This window comes from Diorhabda carinulata, chromosome 6 (genome assembly GCF_026250575.1).
Source record: "Diorhabda carinulata isolate Delta chromosome 6, icDioCari1.1, whole genome shotgun sequence".
Lineage (NCBI taxonomy): Eukaryota > Metazoa > Arthropoda > Insecta > Coleoptera > Chrysomelidae > Diorhabda > Diorhabda carinulata.
The window spans coordinates 3,610,029-3,628,929 of record NC_079465.1 but is presented as its reverse complement, the minus strand read 5'-3'; the positions used below and the strand labels follow the sequence as shown (position 1 = coordinate 3,628,929).

At 30.6% G+C, this 18,901-nt stretch overlaps 3 protein-coding genes and 1 long non-coding RNA gene across 5 annotated transcripts; 2 read left to right on the top strand and 2 right to left on the bottom strand.

Annotated features, from left to right (window-relative positions):
• Window positions 1-2: 2 nt before the first annotated feature.
• LOC130895253 (exportin-4-like) lies at window positions 3-7,239 on the bottom strand. Its single transcript, XM_057802469.1, has 10 exons — window positions 7,108-7,239; window positions 6,671-7,057; window positions 6,336-6,608; window positions 5,960-6,243; window positions 5,212-5,383; window positions 4,853-5,157; window positions 4,595-4,797; window positions 4,272-4,543; window positions 4,048-4,217; window positions 3-3,140 (listed from the first exon to the last, which is right to left on the bottom strand). The coding sequence occupies exons 1-10, from the start codon at window positions 7,156-7,158 to the stop codon at window positions 1,847-1,849; spliced, it is 3,411 nt and encodes a 1,136-aa protein (XP_057658452.1). The 5' UTR covers window positions 7,159-7,239; the 3' UTR covers window positions 3-1,846.
• Window positions 7,240-7,285: 46 nt separating this feature from the next.
• LOC130895299 (MICOS complex subunit MIC13 homolog QIL1) lies at window positions 7,286-8,024 on the top strand. Of its 2 annotated transcripts, none has more exons than XM_057802524.1 (3): window positions 7,286-7,408; window positions 7,570-7,726; window positions 7,783-8,024. In XM_057802524.1, the coding sequence occupies exons 1-3, from the start codon at window positions 7,401-7,403 to the stop codon at window positions 7,966-7,968; spliced, it is 351 nt and encodes a 116-aa protein (XP_057658507.1). In that variant the 5' UTR covers window positions 7,286-7,400; the 3' UTR covers window positions 7,969-8,024. The 2 variants fall into 2 exon arrangements, with proteins under 2 accessions (XP_057658507.1, XP_057658506.1); XM_057802523.1 differs by having other exon boundaries at window positions 7,399-7,515.
• Window positions 8,025-9,137: 1,113 nt separating this feature from the next.
• On the top strand, window positions 9,138-15,450 carry LOC130895298 (peptidyl-prolyl cis-trans isomerase G). The gene is made up of 15 exons (XM_057802522.1): window positions 9,138-9,510; window positions 9,571-9,676; window positions 9,731-9,818; window positions 10,196-10,225; window positions 10,338-10,477; window positions 10,749-10,854; window positions 10,938-11,113; window positions 12,035-12,150; window positions 12,207-12,503; window positions 12,568-12,742; window positions 12,796-13,013; window positions 13,072-13,274; window positions 13,330-13,597; window positions 13,654-13,865; window positions 14,814-15,450. Exons 1-15 carry the CDS (start codon window positions 9,307-9,309, stop codon window positions 14,935-14,937), a joined length of 2,463 nt encoding a protein of 820 aa, XP_057658505.1. The 5' UTR covers window positions 9,138-9,306; the 3' UTR covers window positions 14,938-15,450.
• Window positions 15,449-17,159, bottom strand: LOC130895301 (uncharacterized). Its single transcript, XR_009059454.1, has 3 exons — window positions 17,108-17,159; window positions 15,869-16,005; window positions 15,449-15,761 (listed from the first exon to the last, which is right to left on the bottom strand). It is a non-coding gene; the product is annotated as an uncharacterized LOC130895301 (long non-coding RNA).
• Window positions 17,160-18,901: the final 1,742 nt, after the last annotated feature.

Here is an 18,901-nt window from a genome sequence, read left to right as displayed (position 1 = left end):
AATAAAAATATAGATTTATTTTTGTTATAGATGGAGATTTTACAAAATGCAATTCAATATTATCCAAATTTGATTATAATTTATATGAGGTACGTTTAAAATTGAAAAACACTGAATACTTTTCAAAATAACTACAACGATCAGTTTTTAGTCAACTTTATAACAAATAATAATTATGACAATGAAGAAATTTCATATAAAAAATTGTTATCTTACCACTAGTAATGATTTTTTTTACTCCGAAAGTTTTATAGATATTACACAATACTTTGAGCAATTAGTCCACTCATTAAATCATATATTTATTCGTGCCTCAACAATTCAATGAGATCTTCAAGTCAATAATGAAAATTGATCAGTTAAGAACGAATAATATTCTATATTGATATTACAACTGAGAGTAGCACACAAACCACTTATTTTATAGGCTGTTCACGCAGATGATTCACAGTCAAATTTTCCATTTAAAGCCATACATGGATGTTTTGATACAACATTGTATCATAAATGATTCCAGTCATAGCTTCAACAATGGGATAAGTGCATTTCTAGCTAATTATTATTGAAAAAATGTTTGGAAAAACTTAACGAGAATAATAGAACATCAAACAACCTAATCCGCGCTTCTGGAATTTACCCAATAAATAAAACAAATATGCCGGAAAAGTTTCCACCCAATTTAGAAGAACCCTTCGAAGCTGAAAACTCAGGGTACATTATTTCTAAGCAATCTTTATTCCAGTAAAATCTCAACCACTGTAAGAAGAAAAAAAATTCAGTTAGAACCAGGAAAAAGCATTTAAAATGTCAATATTAGCGATACAATCCAAGAAAACATTAAAGAAGAATTACCCGATCTAAGTAAGAATGTTGTAAACGCAGCACCATTAACTTAACAAAGAATCAGGACCTACAAAGATTCTGATGATTCGTCACATGAAGAAGATCTCGAATTTAATGAAAATTTTTTCTGACAGGGATGTCGATGAGGTAAATCCAGCAGAACTGAAGACCGTAGACTTCGTTTTAGTGGAATTTTCATACCAAGCTCCACATTTTAAAAAAGTTTATAGGAAAAATAACTGCAACAAAGCCCAATTTTGTACTCGCGTATAGCTTTATGTGCCAGAAAGCAAGTTACAAAAAAAATATTCATTTCTTCTGAGATTGAAGATATTACAGATGTCGAGGTAACACAAATATTATCAGAGTATCTATTCATCGCGGCAGATATACTTTTTCAGTTCCTCGGAAAGTTCCTTTTTTATTTAATTCTTATATCTATCTACAGATAGCTTACCAAAGAATGTTTTTTGTTTATCTTTTCAAAAACTTTTGTACTTTTGTTACATAATAAAACAGTAGTATTAAAAAATGCAGTTTTTCTTAATAAAAAAAACTACTTTTTCAAAATGCTCGATATATTTTTTAAAAATGATTTTTTATGTCTCAAGACTGAAACACGATTGACATATTTGAGTTTCAACACAATATAGGCACTGTGAGGGTAACTTGAAAAAAAAATTATATATATTTAAGTGTTTCATTTCTGCTTGTTTTATGTAATGGGTATCGTAGTATAGACACAGTTCCAAAATATAACGTTGATTTGGATGATCTAGCTTGAACGGTTTCTTTTTAATAAATGTGTAAACTTGTCTCGAGTGACACAACTTGACAGTACCATTGTTGGTATCTTAAATAAACCGAAAGCCAGTAAGAAATATAAAAAAAAAATGTATAAATAGAATCATACAAAAGTTTTAAATACGAACTTAAAAAAACATTGTTTCTTTCATGCACGATAAATAACCTAAGCAAAATAATTTCCCGTATAGAACTAAAACTACTTAACTAACAAAAAACCGTGAACGTTAGCTATAAACTTATCAAAATTATCTCTAAATTTCAATTTAGGCGATCTATCGCAAGTCATATCGACGTTCATAACCAAATTATTGAAAGCTGCTGCAAGTCTTTCTGCGGTCATCGGATCAGTCTGCATCTGTATCAAACTCTGCACTAACATTTTATAATCGTCTTGAAAACAACACATCAGGGCGTAAATACAATTACTTGCGTAATAAGTTGAATCAGTATTAATTTGATGTGATAAAGTTAAATCCATGACTGTTTTTAAAAAAGGTCTTATAGCTTGTCCGAAAGGAGTTTCCATTAAACTATGTCTGAACGTATAAGTAGCCATACCTTGTATAAAATCCAAACAGGCTTGTACTATATCAGAACCGAAATTAGTTAAACCAAGTTCTATAGATCTTAATAAAGTATTAAGAAGTTCCGGTGGTAGGTTACATATTTTCTCCGGGTATATATCATTGATTAGTACCAACAATCTGTAATATTGAGCACACAAACTAGGATATTTAAGTAAATCCATGGTCATTAGAGGCATTATGAAATTTAAACCGAATAAAGATATGTCCGAAGCCGTAACGTTTATCTCTTCGTTATTAGTATCTGTACATAAATCGAAACAATCTTTCGATAATATGAATGTCAACAGATCTAAAATGAGAGCTAGATCTTGAAAACTACTTTCTTCCGCGAAAGATTCAGTCGTAAATCTACCTTGGTTACATTTAGCGTACGCTTGGACCGTAGCCAACGAACTTTCGTACAACCTTTTGCTATCTAAAGGTGATAAATAGCACAGCATGTACTTAGCACACTGTCCGAAAAGTTCTAGGATAAGTTGGACTATGACTTGATAATTATTGTAGACAGTGATGAAAACTGGTAGTTCGCTCAATATCGGTGCTAAGAAATGAAACAGTGTAGTCGAGCTCGGCATCAAGGAACCTTTCACTATACCTATAAACGCTTCTAGTAAATCAATTACTATTTTTTGTATTTTTTCTTGATGGCATATGCTGGTGAAATCAGCTTGGCTAGTAAGGCTTTTGAAACGTTGTTGTAGAGGTGTTAGGATTAGTTCGTAATATTCGTTCATCGTCGATTGAGCATCTGCTGAAAAGTTTCTTGTATGTAATGCTACTCCCGCTAAAACGAATCCCTTGCAGAGGCCCCTGATTATGTTAGGAGGTAGAGTACCAGGTTCCAATTGTCCAAATAGTTTTATGAGGTTGCGCATACTTTCCGTTTTTACTATTTGGGCAGATCTAAAAAAAATACAAAAAATAAAATTTGACTTAAATAAAGGCATATACAAAAATAATAATCAACTTTGAAATTTGGTATCTGAACAATAATAGAGATAAAAAGAAAAATTTATAGATTGATTCATCAAAAATCGATAGAGAATATACTTGAACAAGTATTATCAATAGTTTGAAATATACAGGATGTCACAACTAATGTGTGTGGTTGAAATTCAAAAAATGTCGTAGGTACATATAAAAAATCACTCAAGCCAAAATATCCAAAATATAAGAGTCATAATTCAAAGAACTGTTCTCAATATATTTAGGTAGGAAGAAAAAAATCAAAACTGTACTATGGGTGCTGTTAAGGAAGATGTAGAAGTTTAAAATGGCAGTACCACAAATTTGAGGTGAAAAACCAGAAACAATATTGATACCCTGTATTTACAAAAATAATCGGAATAGAATGAAAAAATTTAGACTGTTTGTGGTGAAATGTACAATAAAAGACTTCAGTCTCATCCCAATCAACCAAAAAACTAATTTTAATACCTACTATCTGATGTAGTCTCAAAAGATTTACCCCGCATGCCATCACTAGCATATTTTAACATATGGATCAGAAGTTTTAGGTAAGAAATGTCCTCTATGTTAGCTGTTATCTTTTAGCCAACTTTGATGTACCTATTTTTCATGCGTGTTTTGTGATACTTTCATAAAGTAGACAATTATGAAGGAAAACCACAGGGTTCTACTCCACAAGTCATTTTTCTGCATTCACCAACGATTTACTTATTGTTTCACTTAGAAATAGATTGTAAACAAATTTGATAAATAAATAAAACAAAGGTTTACAAATGTACAAAACTAGAAAAACAATATTATAATTATAATAATTAATAAATCAAACATGTAGTCTGCTTACTTTTGTTTAACGCAGACTATATCACAGAATAGTTCCACTGTATCTTTCAACAACACTGGTTCAGTTTGGAAATGATACAAATTCGACTGGATTTTTGACAATACATAGCACACAATTAACCTAGCACCATCTGTATCTTTCCCCAAACATCCTATTAACGTCGGACTCAACTGAAAATAAATAGAATCTATTATGTCTAATGTTTTCTAAACAGTCTAACCTACCTCTTGATAATAATTTTCAACAGGTAATAAATAAGAAAGGCACCATCGTTTTAAGAACCACATAACACTAGATCCCACTTCTGGACTCATAAATTGGCCCAATTTCACCGAAGCTGCGTAATCTTCAATTGTACAAAGCTTCATTATATTGAAAAGTATTCTTACAACATGATCGCATTGTTCAAAGTTTTCTGGAATGGCTACTTTAGATTCTAAAGCGATTATTGCAGCCATCGTAGCATTCAAAGTAGATTCCTGTCTATTATATTGATCTAAAAAACTTTTGTAAGCAAAAAAGTAAAAATTACATTTATTATACAAACCTATAGAGTACTGCATTATCTCCGAAGGAATCATAGGAGTTTCCCCATCACTATCCATACAAAGTATGTGACCAGATATGAGAATCGTCCAATGCATATCTTCAAATAGATTGTTTAATGTATCCGCTTCTGCTACGTTCATTGCTCGAATTTGCATCGTTTGTAAATGATTCACAAATTTACTAATACGATCTTCGAGAAGTCTATAAACGAAAAAAATCATCACAATTTTGATATTATTTGCTTCAAACTACTTACTTATACAAAACTGACAGAGAATGCGCCGGCACAACCCTACCAAACATCCCTATCACCTGTAACTGCTCCTTATATTTAATTCTATCATTATCCTCATCATCTTCTATATCTTCAGTATCATTACCAAGTTTCCTACATCCATCAGGAGGGCACAAATGACATTGTACATATTTATTAAAAACTTGTTTAGCACATTCCTGAAATTTACTTTCTAAATAAGAATGTGTGAATTCTTGTAATAAATTTGTCCAAGCATCTAACATGTTGTCAAAAGCATCGGTGAAAAATCTGTCTTCTTCGCTATTCTACAAGATTAATATGTTATTATTCATTCACTATTGTTGATTTTTTTTATTTACCGCTTCCTCTATTGTAGCACCGTCACATAAATGACATGTTATCCTTGTAAATTCATCTAATAAAGTATCTTTCATGTTGTCTGGTAGCTTTGCAATATCGTGTACATAAAATACAATCAATTTCTTTACTATATTTGATATACCTAATGATTCTTTGTTTTTTATAGTTATACTAAAAATAAAATGGCGGTTTATTTACAGTATTTCTTCTAAATAATTTCTAGGAAAGTCTATTTATTTATTTATTTTTGTTCTAGAACTTTTATTTAGTTTTAAATAAATAGTCGTAGTGAAAAGAACGAATTAGTAAAAGTAATTGCATAAATTATTTAAGTGATATTTATAATTGAATTATTATAAGCTAAATATATTGTAGTGTTTAAATAAATTAAGAACATGAGAGAGAGTATTTATTAATTTACCCCACGAATAGAAAGAGAGTAAATAAATACTAAAAACACTTTCAATCTGAGTTCACAAACTCAAAAAAGCACATGGTCTATTGCTGGTAAAAACGTCTCAATTGTAAGATTAAAAAAGGGACAGGCATTGAATTCAGTTATGATGTGAAAAGTGAGATTAATCTGAGTTTTTATGTAAATGGAAAGCAGTTACAGTATTAAATGTTGAAATCAATTCAGATCTTAGATTTAGAATCATGAAGTGTTAATATTTATTACAATAATATATGCATCTAACACTAGCATTTCTGATGCATGGTGAGACTGACTAAGTGTTTAGTACTTACTTGGATACCAGATTGAAAAATGCCATTAAATATGAATGTAGATATTCCAATCTAGACTCATCTGTAGGTAGAATACCTCCGTTCAAAGATGCCAATTGAACTAAGCAGTTTAAAGAATGATGAGCCAATTGGTCAATGTCTCTTATTTTCCAATAAATCTGAAACATCAATCGAAGCATTTCCGGATTTAACATAATTTCAGACCACGATGAATTCAATTTTAAAGCTGGTGCCGAATCTGCTTCATACAATGACTCATAGATGCCAATCAGTCTTTTGGGTAGTGCACAGGAATTAAGGAAAGTACTCAAAATTATCCTAAATAAATAACATTGCAAAGTTTATTCAAAATGTTATGATTATATAAAAGGATATGAATTGGTGAAACATAGCCCCAAGTGAGAACAGTTTCAGTTATCTTTAACAAATGTCTTGTTAATTCCAACAAGGTATCTGAATATGGTGGATCATTTTTCACTACTTCTGATAAAAGGTATATGCAGAACTGAAAAATTCTCTTCAAATCTGTAGCTTCAAATTGTTTCTTTGCTTTGAAATGAACTTCCCAAGGAAGTCCTACATCTGTTGATTTTACTGTTGTTGCATATTCTTGCATTAGATTTAATATTATATTACAACCTAAAATTTTCTACAACAAATGATAATAATATATAAATACAAATGCAATTAACTATCATCAAATTGACTCACTTTTTGAGGTTCAGCATTAACAATAAGGTTTTCAACTTCTTTCAATATATTTGCCCTCTCTCTACCTCCATCATCTATACTTGCCCTTTTAACTATAATAGCAATAACTTGCAAAATTCTATCTCTTACAAAAGGCGGTAACGATTTTGTAGTAATATATTGGAACAAGTATTGTCTAATAGAAGTTTTGTCATCATCAAATAAAAATGACCATTCTCTTATAATAGCACTTTTAAGCACTTCTGCTGCTTCAAATAGTACATATTCATTCTGAGATTTTTCTAAAATTTCTCTACAAATACCGTAAGGGGATTTGCTTTTTCTGAAATTTAAAAATATACTTTCCGCAAGATGTCTTTGTTCGTTGGACACAACGTTCGGAGGCGCCTGAAACATTTTTTTTATACTTTTATCTCCCATTATTTATCAATACTTACCATTATAACTTCGGCAGCTTTTCCCAACTCAGATATAATATTATCATTCATTTTTTTATATTAATTTACAATTGATATACACACATTAAACTTTTATTCATAACTAGGTTATATTTAGATACGTTGTTGCCACCACAACGAGATTTATATAAATAAATAAATAGGTATGACAAGATGGGAAAATGACGGATGGAAGCAATTCTCAAATCGGTAGTAGTTCCAAGGCATCGATAAAAATAGAAGAAGAAATTGAACTTATTTTAGGTTAAACAAGTATAAAAAATATAATCATAATGATCAAGTAAGTGTAGAAAACAATGACTACAATACGTAAAAGTTTGAAGTTTCTGTAAAAATGTTCCGCTTTATTAAATATTTCAAGCCGTCTTCGTATTCAGTAATTAGCTCGTATAAACTTTGTGCACTATTTCTTACATAACATATTTTATTTATTTTTTTTAGATTTGCAATCAAAGCAGGAGTTGCTACGGCAGCTGTATACTATATTAACGAGCAAGGCATCTGGAAACCAAGCAATGAAAGTGTTAAAGTCTATCCAAAGATCAAAGAAGTTGCCACTCCTTATGTGGAACAGGTTACTGCACAAATTCCATATGAGGTACGTCTTATTACTCAAAATATTCCTTACATTTTTTTTTGATAAAAATTTTTTAGTTGCCCAAATTGCCTGAAAGTGATGTATTGTCGTCTGTTGTGAAAGAAAGTTGGAATGCTGGTGTCTTGGTTACTTTTAAATTTTTATCTGATCTACCATACACAACTAAAGAATGGACAAATAAGGGCATAGATATGGTGAAGCAAAATGAAGAAATTAAAAAATTTATCAATTCATTTTCGTAATTTGTATAACTGATGATCATTATAATTTATTAAATAATAAAAATTTTTAGTTGTAATTATTATTTTTATTATTTGGATTTATGTAAAATAAAATTGAAATTGTATTAAAAAATCTATTTCACATAGTCTATTAGAAGAGTTGTAAATAATTATTGATTTATAATTAGCAGGAACAAATTATAGCATATTTCACTATTCTTGGCATCTACATCATTACTAAAACCGAACTTATTAGTGGTTATAAAATAAATAATTAAATATGTTTAACTAAATAACATTAAAACTAATATCATTAAACAAATAATAAATTTCAAACAATTAGTAAATAATTTCATTCGGCAACATAATTTTTTAATTAATATATTATCGAAAACTTCAATAAACAAATAATAAATTTCAAACAATTAGTAAATAATTTCATTCGGCAACATCATTTTTTAATTAATACATTATCGAAAACTTCAAGTAACAAATCATTTTTTTTACATTCTGATTTTTTAAAATCATATATATTTACATTGAATGTGCATGATTCACTATTCCGTTGCAGTTTGGATCGAACCGTAATCATATTTCGCAGCATTTCAATCGATATTCTATTATGCAATCTATTCTTTAGAATGTTATGTATCGATATTTGAAGTTATAAACATATCCCTAAAAACGTCCCATCCCACATTTCTCCCTCTAAGTTTGGGGGAAAAACCACTAAGTTGGGCACTCTGCATATGAATACGAACCATTGAATTTAAGGTACTTTTAATTCAATGATACAACCCGATTAACTTTATCAGTTTTTGAACAACAATGAAATTGATCGAACATTCAGAGCATGATCAGGTAATCCGATTATAGTTTCCGAAAAGAACTACGTCAATGAAAATAATTAAGGAACGGAACTAAAATGTCTATAAAGGCGGATTCACATCAACGGGCACAGTCAGAGACAGTCAAGTTTGCTACCTGGGGATCTTAATGAGAGTGTTCTTACTGGCGGGCACTACCGTACACTTTCATTGAGATCCAGAGGCAGCGGACTTGACTGTCTCTGACCGTGACCTGATCTGACTGTGCCCGTTGGTGTGAATTCGCCTTAAGCTGTGTGGCGTTATCGTTGGAAAATTAAGTGTCATATTATTACTGTTCTGTGCTTTGAACTGTCAAACTCTGTAACTGTATGTATTATGATTAACAATATGACATGTCGTCTTTTTCCGCAACGACAATGTTAACATTTTGATTATAAATATATTGAGTTTAATTGAGTGTTTAATCCAAATTTGGTTAACAATTTATTCCGTTTTCGACTTAGGTGAGTAAATATTTTAGTAGTAAAATATGGCAGACGAGGACCCATCACGAGAAGCTCCAGTTCAACGAGCTAGATGTTTTTTCGATGTGTCGATTGGCGGTATTAATAGTGGAAGAGTGGTTTTCGAACTGTTTTCGGATATAGCACCAAAGACTTGTGAAAATTTTAGAGCTTTATGTACAGGTGAAAAAGGTGTGGGTGAAGAAACCCAGAAGCCTCTACATTATAAGGTAAGCAAATACAAAGATATATGTTATTTCGTGAAATATAAGAGAAGTATACTCTTATAGGATGTTATTTTTCATCGCGTGGTTAAAGATTTTATCATACAAGGAGGAGATTTCTCTAATGGAAATGGCACTGGTGGGGAAAGTATATATGGAGGCACATTTGAAGGTAAATCAAGTTTTTTTTAACTAATAACAATTTCTAATAAAATATTTTTTACAGATGAAAATTTCACTCTCAAACATGATCAGCCGTTGCTTTTGTCAATGGCGAATCGAGGAAAAGACACTAATGGGTCGCAATTTTTCATGTAAGTATTCGTCATAAGAAAAAAAATCAAATATTCGAGAATGTATACTAAGACTTTTCATTGGTTTTACTTAATATTTTAGTAAGGTATTGAAAAAATGTATCAACTGATGGAATTTCTTAGTCTTCTAATTCCAATCAGTACTATTTTTTTATTTCAGCAGTTTTATAACAAATTTTTTATTTATAACTATCAGTTTACCTTTGGTCTTATGGTCTTAGCACTTGAAAATATCATCTCAATAATTGTAAACCTAACTCAATAAAAGCTAAGTAAATGTTACAGAAAGGTATTATTTTGTCATGTATGTAGCTCTACTCCTGTGCACCATAGTACAAGGCTACGCTGATCATATCTTGTCAATTTTTGTGTTATAGTACAACGCAACCGGCGCCCCATCTAGACAAGTAAGTTGATCATCTCCATTGAATTAAGGACTATATACTTTGAATTATATTTTCTTCAAATGTGTATAGTCCTTCTTTGACATTTTTTCTCCAATATGTAATCCTTTCACAGTGTTCATGTGGTTTTTGGAAGGGTTATAAGTGGAGTGGAATTAGTCAGGCAGATAGAGGCTTTACCAGTTGATGCAAATAGCAGGCCCTTACAAGACGCCAAGATTGTGAAGTGTGGGGAGTTGGTGAGACAAGTCAAAGGTAAATATTTTAACAATCACAAATTATTCAAATAAAAAGTTTTTTGGTACCTTTGGTGATATTCATACTGAACACACTGTTTACACTATCACTACACCAACATTAAACAATTACACTGTATGACTCGCGTTTCAATAACCAAGTTATCATCTTCATACTTCAGTGTAATTGTGAGCGTTTCTGTAGTGGTAGTATTAACAGTGTATTTAGTATACAAATACTGTTAGTTATATAATGTTAGATCACGTACTAATACAACTTCATTTATTAGTCAAGAAAGATAAGAAATCTGAAGAAAAAGATGAGAAGGAAGAAAAGAAATCCAAAAAGAAGCAAAAGAAGGATAAGAAAAAAGAGAGAAAAAATAGAAAACAAGAGTTAGTATGTTTCTATAAGTTTCAGCTTGTAATACTTAATGAAGAATAGTAGTTCATTTATGATGGGCTGTTTGTTTTTCTAGAAAAGGAGAAAAATCTGATGAAGAAGCAGAGGAAGGTGAAGTATTCGAACCTCATCCTCTAGCAATGGTTTCAAACATAAATCCTGATGATATACCAGAGGTTCCTACAAACAAGTTCTTGATGAGAGGAGACAATCAAAGGGATGATAAAAATGACAATAGAAAAAATAGAAAAGGTATATCAAGTTATTTTTTTCTAAATAATACACTTGGCACCAAAAAAACTGGACACAATCATATTTTTTGTATTAAGTGTTTGTTTTTGTATGTAATCTGGTTATTACAAAGAATGTAGGGTCTAAATTCATTGAATCTATCCCTTCAGCATTTGCAGACTGTTAGATAACATCTTCCTTTTATTAACCAAGCCTTTAGTATCATTAATAGACATGGTTTTGTCAATTTTGATCTGAAATAATGGTTCTTTCAAATGTAGATATAGCCCGGCATGATATCTTGGCAAGAGAAGACCGGACACATTACAGAAACCCTTAGGGTAGCAAAGTCTACCATTCACAATGTACTCCGGCGTTTCGGGAAAACTGGTGGTCACAATTGGAGGGCTGATAGATTGAGACACTGATATTTAACAACTTCTGAGGTTTGGGCCACGAACCACATGTGTATACTCAAACACCATAAAGCAGAGACTGGGGGAACATGGAATTGTATTAACACTGCTTAGACTGTAGAGCAATTTATTCACAGATTAGACTCGATTAAATAAATCCAAGTTGCTATCCACGAAGAAGGGGATGTTATACTGGTGGAGTACGTTTGAAATTTATTTTTTTCAATGCCTGACAGGGTTAGAGCCATTTGCTGTAGCAGAGGGAGAAATACTCGCTGTTAGAATGATATAACTTGTCTGAAAACCTAAATGACAGATAAAGTCTTGTTTTTTTTCTTTATTTTGTATTTTTTTTGTTAATAACAAAAAATTATTTTTTGTGGAAGGTTTTGTAAAAGAACCTATAATTAACCAATTCTCAACTTAAATTAAAAATTCATAGTTTATAATATATTTAACAAAATAGAGTGTCCATTTTTTTTGCATTTAACAATAAATGGAAAAATATCAATCTAATCGGTTTCAGAAGGGAAAGAGAGAAACAATAGAGGAAATAAACGAGATTGGGGATCAAATTTTAATAGGAGAGGGAGAACTATGAAGTCAAAAAGTGGCAGGATAATAAAAGGACGAGGAAAATTTGTAAGTTTAATCATCTGATTAATTATTAAACGTTGAGTTTGTTTTTGTGTGTTTAGAGATTCCGAACGCCTTCACGTAGCCGATCTCGTAGCGGTACGCCGATTCATTGGCGCAAAGAAGAATCTCGTGTCATTAAAATGTCAGATCTCCACAAATTGGAAGCTCAACGTAAGAAACTTGATAATAGAGAAGAAAAATCGTTGGATCGTCGGAGTGGTACCCCCGAAATACCTAATTATCAGAAATCCCTTACGCCTCAAGCTGAATATCCAAAACATTTGAGTGGAAATAAAGATAAAGGTGTAGATTACAACGCATTGGATTACGAAGATCAAAGTGAAGATGAGAATAAGGTAAATTACAGATTAAAAAAATTGGTAATTTGAATGTAATTTTAATATCTATTATTTTAATCAGATTGGTAATAATAATAAAAAAGTGGTACCGAGTTTAGTACAATATCCTTTACCGGGATCTTATGGGAAATTCAAGAGCAAAGAAGATATCCAGAAAGAGATCGAACAAGTGGAACAAGAAGAAATAGAAGCAGAAGCCATAAATAAGAGATCGGACTTCTTAGCAATGGCTTTAGGTAAATATATGTCGAATATTCAATTACAATTGTGAAATTTTCATATTTTTCAGGTGTACAAATAAAAACTGGTGAAGATCCGCCTACAGGTGATTTAAATTATAACAACAGACAACAGCAGCAACAACAACGCAACGAGAGACCACAGAAATTTTCTCAAGCTGGAACTGTCAATAAAAATCCGAATAATCGATTTGGCAGAGTTAATCTGCGTTTGATGCAATTAGCTGGACATGAGAATGTCCAAATTCCATCACAGGTGTCCAGCAAGGTAATTGAAGTCTTTTTGTTAAATCATCTTTTTCGATTTTTTGTTGTTATTTTTGTAGGTGGAGGAAAAAAGGGGAAGAAACAAATTTGAAACCGAGAAACCTGTGAACATAAACGAAAGTAAATATGAAAGAAACGGTCGCTTTGTTGAAGTGAAAAGAAGGAATAATAGGGATAGATTCGAAGAAAAAAAGCGTAATGAGATGATTGAAAGGAAAAGAAGAGAGAGCGAAAGACGGAGAAGAGATAAAGAAAGAAGAAGGTGATAAAATTTATTTTAAGTCTTATTATTAATATTGATTATTTTTATTTTTTAGAGATCACACAAAATCTTTAAGAAGATCGAGATCAAGAGACAAAATACGTAGGCGATCAAATTCTCCATCTAGATCTAGAAGATCGAGAAGTAAAGAAAGATCGAAAAGATCGAGAACTGAATCTTCAGAAAAACCAAGATCGAAAAAAGAAGAAGAGAAAGATAAAGATGTTTTTAAAGCAGATAAAGATGCGGAAGAGAAATATAGAAAGTTGCTTATATTACGCAAGAAGATGGCTTTGTTGGAATTGAAGAAAAAAGAAGAAATGGTAAATATGTTCAGGTAAAAAAAATATCGAGTTATTAATGAGTTTTGTTTTTGTAGAGGTTAATGGAAGAGAAGCAAAAAAAAGCAAAAGAAGAAAGTGAAATGTTGGAAAAGGCGAAAAAAGCCAAACGTGAGGCAATAGAAAAGGAAAAATTGTTGAAAACTTACAAAGTACTTCAAGAAATCGATGGAAGAAAAAATAGAAAAATGTCGAGCTCTTCAAGTTCAAGTAGTAGTAGTTCAAGTAGTTCCGACAGTGATGTACCCAGGTAGGTATATAGGAGACACAAAGTATATATAATACTATACATTTATACAAATGGTGCTCCTTACTTAATTTATTTATATACTTACATTAAATATACTGAACTCTTCACTAAATTATCCACTAACTAATATAATGTAGTGTTTTTCTTATTTTCTTTATACAATTTCTATTTGTGGGGTGAATTTATAAAAACTGTCTCTTACGTTCTCAATTTATTTAAATACTCTACACTACACTAACTGTTAATAATTCACTTTTCACTAATACTAAACTAATTTAAATAATTTATTTAAATTCTTTGATTACATCTATTTCTGTCTTTTCACAACGACTATTTATTATAAACTGAACTAAACTGCACTACAGAAACTCCTCATCTATTATTTCTTTTGGTTATACCTAGCATGTTGTGGTCCATTGATTTTTATGTGTCCAGGAGTTTCTTAGTAATTTCGGTCTTTAGTGTCCAAGTGTCGCCTCCATATGTCATGGCTGGTCATAACATTTGAGTCGGGCTCAAGTGTCGCACCCATTGCTATTTGAGAGATTTGCTTCTGTGGATTACTTCTATTATCTGAGTCTTTTGTTATATCCATTCTATTATCTTACGATCCCTTTTTCTTGTACCTAGGACGTTGCTTTTCATTGATCTTTGTGCATCCTGGAGTTTCTTAGTAATTTCGGTCTTGAGTTTCCAATTGTCGCCACTATGTCATAGCTGATCATAAGCATTTATCGAAGACTCTTTTCTTCAGATAAAGTGATATTCTAGATTTGAATTTTAATGAGTTTCTCCCATATACTAATTTTATTTTATTAATTTCTGATGTACTGATCTGGAGCTGTGTATTATTTGGGTTATTATTAATACGAGTGATTATTTTTTTTTGTTAGTAGGCTGAACAATTTTTTGTAACGAATTTTACTTAAAAATCCTCTTTTTTGTTAGGAAACGAAGACGTTCTAGGTCTAGGTCAAGAACAAAACGACATAGGCGCTCTTACAGCAGATCGTCTAGAAGTAAATCCAGGGAGAGACAGAAAGAAAAATATTCATCTAGAAGCCATCATTGAGTTTCTTTTAAAATATATCAACTTTGGCAGGTCATGTACATCTCGAAAATCTTGACATTTTTTTTTATTTCATTTTTAATTTCTGTAACTATTCATCATACTCATATCGAACACACTATTGACTACTTGTTTTGATAACTTTTCATTTTTGTTAATTGAACTATAAGGTTTTTAAATTTTGGAGAGCCTCTAATGAGAGGTGTACTAAATAAGAAAATTGTCTCTGTCATTTTTCTGTAGTGGTTAGTTAAATATAAATGGGCAAATGTTTCCTATCTGATAATTCAAATGGAGCTGTATTTAAATTTCCATTTTTGTTTCGATGTTTTCGTATTGAAATATTTTTAAAAATAAGAATTAATTTTGATAATAATAATTTAATATGTTTATCAAACATGAAAATTAATTATTTGTATTTGAATGAATAAAAAATAATTATGTAGAAATAATATCACACATGAAAAGTCATTGTGTTCATTTTGTTTTAACGAATAAAAAATATATGTATAAAAATGTGTTTTATTTCTTTACACAAAATTAAGGGTGTAAATCACCGATTACCTATAGTTAATAACAATGTAATTTGTTCTGATAAAATTGGCGCCGTCTAGTGTTATAAACTTAAGCTACTAATGTCATATCTGTCATAAAATACTGTTGCCAGCACTTATTAGAAAGATAGCATGAGTCATCCTACTTTGGTTATGCATTTGTACAGGACTTTTAGGAAACTATGATCGGATTAACTGAGCTCGCGAGCCACATGCGGTTCTTTGCTTTATACGTGCAGATTTATTCCGTGATTTGAAAAATAAACTATGAATCTGAAAAATTTCAAAGATTTGCCATAATCTGCTAAAACAGTAAAATATAGAATAGATAAAGTGTCTTCTAATGTAACATATCTACAAGTGGAAGATATATAACTTACTTCTACTTTATCACTTGCTATCCTTGGGGTGCATGAGGCCCCGGCAGAGCGACTCGACGCAAGCTCCATCTATTCAGCAGCCATGGCAACAAGGCGTCTGCCATGTTGATGCGTTTCCCATAACCAAACTTTTAGTCCTATAACAAAAAACCCTAGAGTTTCTATGACTGATTCGTAATCAATAATTGAAAGAATTTATGTGACTATATGTGAATACGGATTTGTGACTAAAAGTTCAGAACGGAGCTAACTATAAACGACAATTTTGAAAGACCGCTGATTGGGAATAGACCCGCAAATAAAAATATTTTTATTTTAATTTAGTTTGATTCATATATGTAATAATTCTATAAATTTGTTCCGACTAAGGAATATAGAATGGCAACGATTTCTCTATTCTCCGAGGTTCCAACTCGGTTCTGCGCGTTCTAGAGCATGAGCAGTATACATAAAGTGTCTGGAACGAGAGAGAAAATGAATATTGTCGGTACCGTAGCGTAGGGACGTTTTTTCCCATACCAACTGTCCACATAAGAGTATTACATATATGGGTTTGAATAATCTACCGTCTAAACAATAGATAAATTGTAATCTTATCTAGACTTCCGAGAAATATTTGGAATTAAAAAGCATCATTTGACCATATCTGCATCTCTAATAATTATTTTATACAAGAAAATCTGTTATTATTTTTCATAGCCATGATTCTTCTATAAGATAAACGGCAACACCGAATTGTCAGTTGGACAATTTCATTCATAATTTTTTTTTAGTTTTACAATTAAAAAACAATTTTAGTTACTTCTTTTTATTTCTGCCTCTGTGTTGCTTATCTCAGAATGATTTCAGATAAGTTTTCATAGTATTTTTTAGAATGGAATTTCTTCTCTTTCTATTCGTCTTTGTTACGCGCAAGTTCTAATTGCTAAACACGATTTCCCCGCATGTATACAGGGATCAAAGCCACAGATAAATATATATATATATATATATATATATATATATATATATATATATATATATATATATATATATATATATATGAAAAACCATTTAGAATTCCATTTTGTAATAATTTAAACTTACAAACTTACCATAAATAATCATATAATATATATAACGTTGAAAAACAATTGCATTGCGGTCTTCAAGTGGAACATACTCAATATGGCGTCAATTCATGACATAATGTATATCAAGGAATGCAAATATAATGTTTTTAAGTTTGAAATTACTTACACTTAGACAATATTAAGGACATATACATGGACTCATTTATATTTCTAAAAACTAATAATTCAACTAATAATTGTATTCTTATCATGTCTGGAAAATATGCATATCACAATGGAATGTATAGATATAGATACATTTGCCACCAATTATGTTATAAACTTATGTTTAAATGACTAAAAATATTTGAATTTGTAAATATTTGTTTACTGAATGTGATACTGTGTGGAAATATATATTTTCAATATAATTACTAATTATTTATATCGTTATAGGTTAGGTGTATAGTCGTGTGAAATAACTCCCTTATTTTAAATGATCATTAACCTAGAGAATTTGAACAGAGCCGTTATAAGTTATATTTATAACGCAAGTTCAATTACTGAACTTTTTGCTCTAATACAACAATTATTTATAAACTCCAATGTTTTCAAAATATACACGTTTATTCAGTTTAAAATGTTATTTTACCAATAAGGCACAATACAAAATATCACTGACTCATTTACAATCATCCTGTAAATAAAAGGCGCCACGGTTTGGTTTATCAATAATTTTATATTACGAAATAATTTTTGTAATGAATTTGATTGAAATCCACTCAAAAATATCTCATTGTCAACAAAATTATCTAAATAATGGAGACAGTAAGTCTAAGATTCATCTTAATTTTGTTTACGTTACGAATGTCATAAAAGCGAAAAAAACTTGACCTTCCTCACATCCATTATGTTTTATATTGTGTATTGATAAGCAGTTACAATCAAATTAATTAATTGTATGTGAAATTAATATATATTTTCTTATGTATGTGTTACTAGGCCGCTTCTGCCTAAGTCCTTATATTCTTAGACTTATCATAAATTCTGTCAATCAAATTCGCCCAGCGTGATTTTAAAATTTAACAGTATCAGGATCACGGCATTTGCTAATAACAAATTCTTTATGTAAGACTTGCAACTAGGGAAGACGTGGGATTAGAAAAAATAAGAATTCCTGAAAACATATTTTCTTTTCTTAGACAGAGAAAGGTAGAAAATATATTAGAAGAGCGCTTGCGCGAATAAATAACTGAAGATGTGAATGGTTTGCTTATGGAATATAGAAACGGTTAGAGGAACGGCGTTTAGAATTGATCCTCGATTTGCAAGGTTTTACCGATTAAATGTGTTTTATCTACATTTTATATAGGTAGAGCCAAATATAAATACAATTCATATGACAGAAAAGATTGATTTGTATTATTATGATTATTACTAATATAAAACGAATATTTACTACACTGAATTAAGTGATATATGGAATGTAGCTTAGCAGGACCGGCTTAATATATTGCATCTATTTTATTACAGATTTTCTGTCTTCAGATTATATTTTTTCTATGGATATTTTTCGGTGCACCGTGTATTATTGCTTGCTGTATTAGCATATTCGTCATGAGATCATTTCGAAATCGTAAATTAAAATGTAAATTTTATTAGTTGAAACGTTGAACCCTTATACATGAAAAAGCAAAATTTCTGGAAGAATTTGTGTAAAAAGCAAATTTTACAATATGTTTGTTTGACGTTTCAAAAGGAAAAAATTGAAATTGAACTGCTTATTAAGTATAGTTTGTTATTACTACGTAATATAACCCTGTATAAGTCATTAACCTCTTGGGAGTTAATTACGACAATTAATTTCAATGGAATCAATTAATTCTGTAATAATATTCTATTTTTTGCGCTTATACGTAATATTTTCTATCGGTTTAATGATGGGTTTCAAATTCCAAACAACGAAATATTTACAAAACCA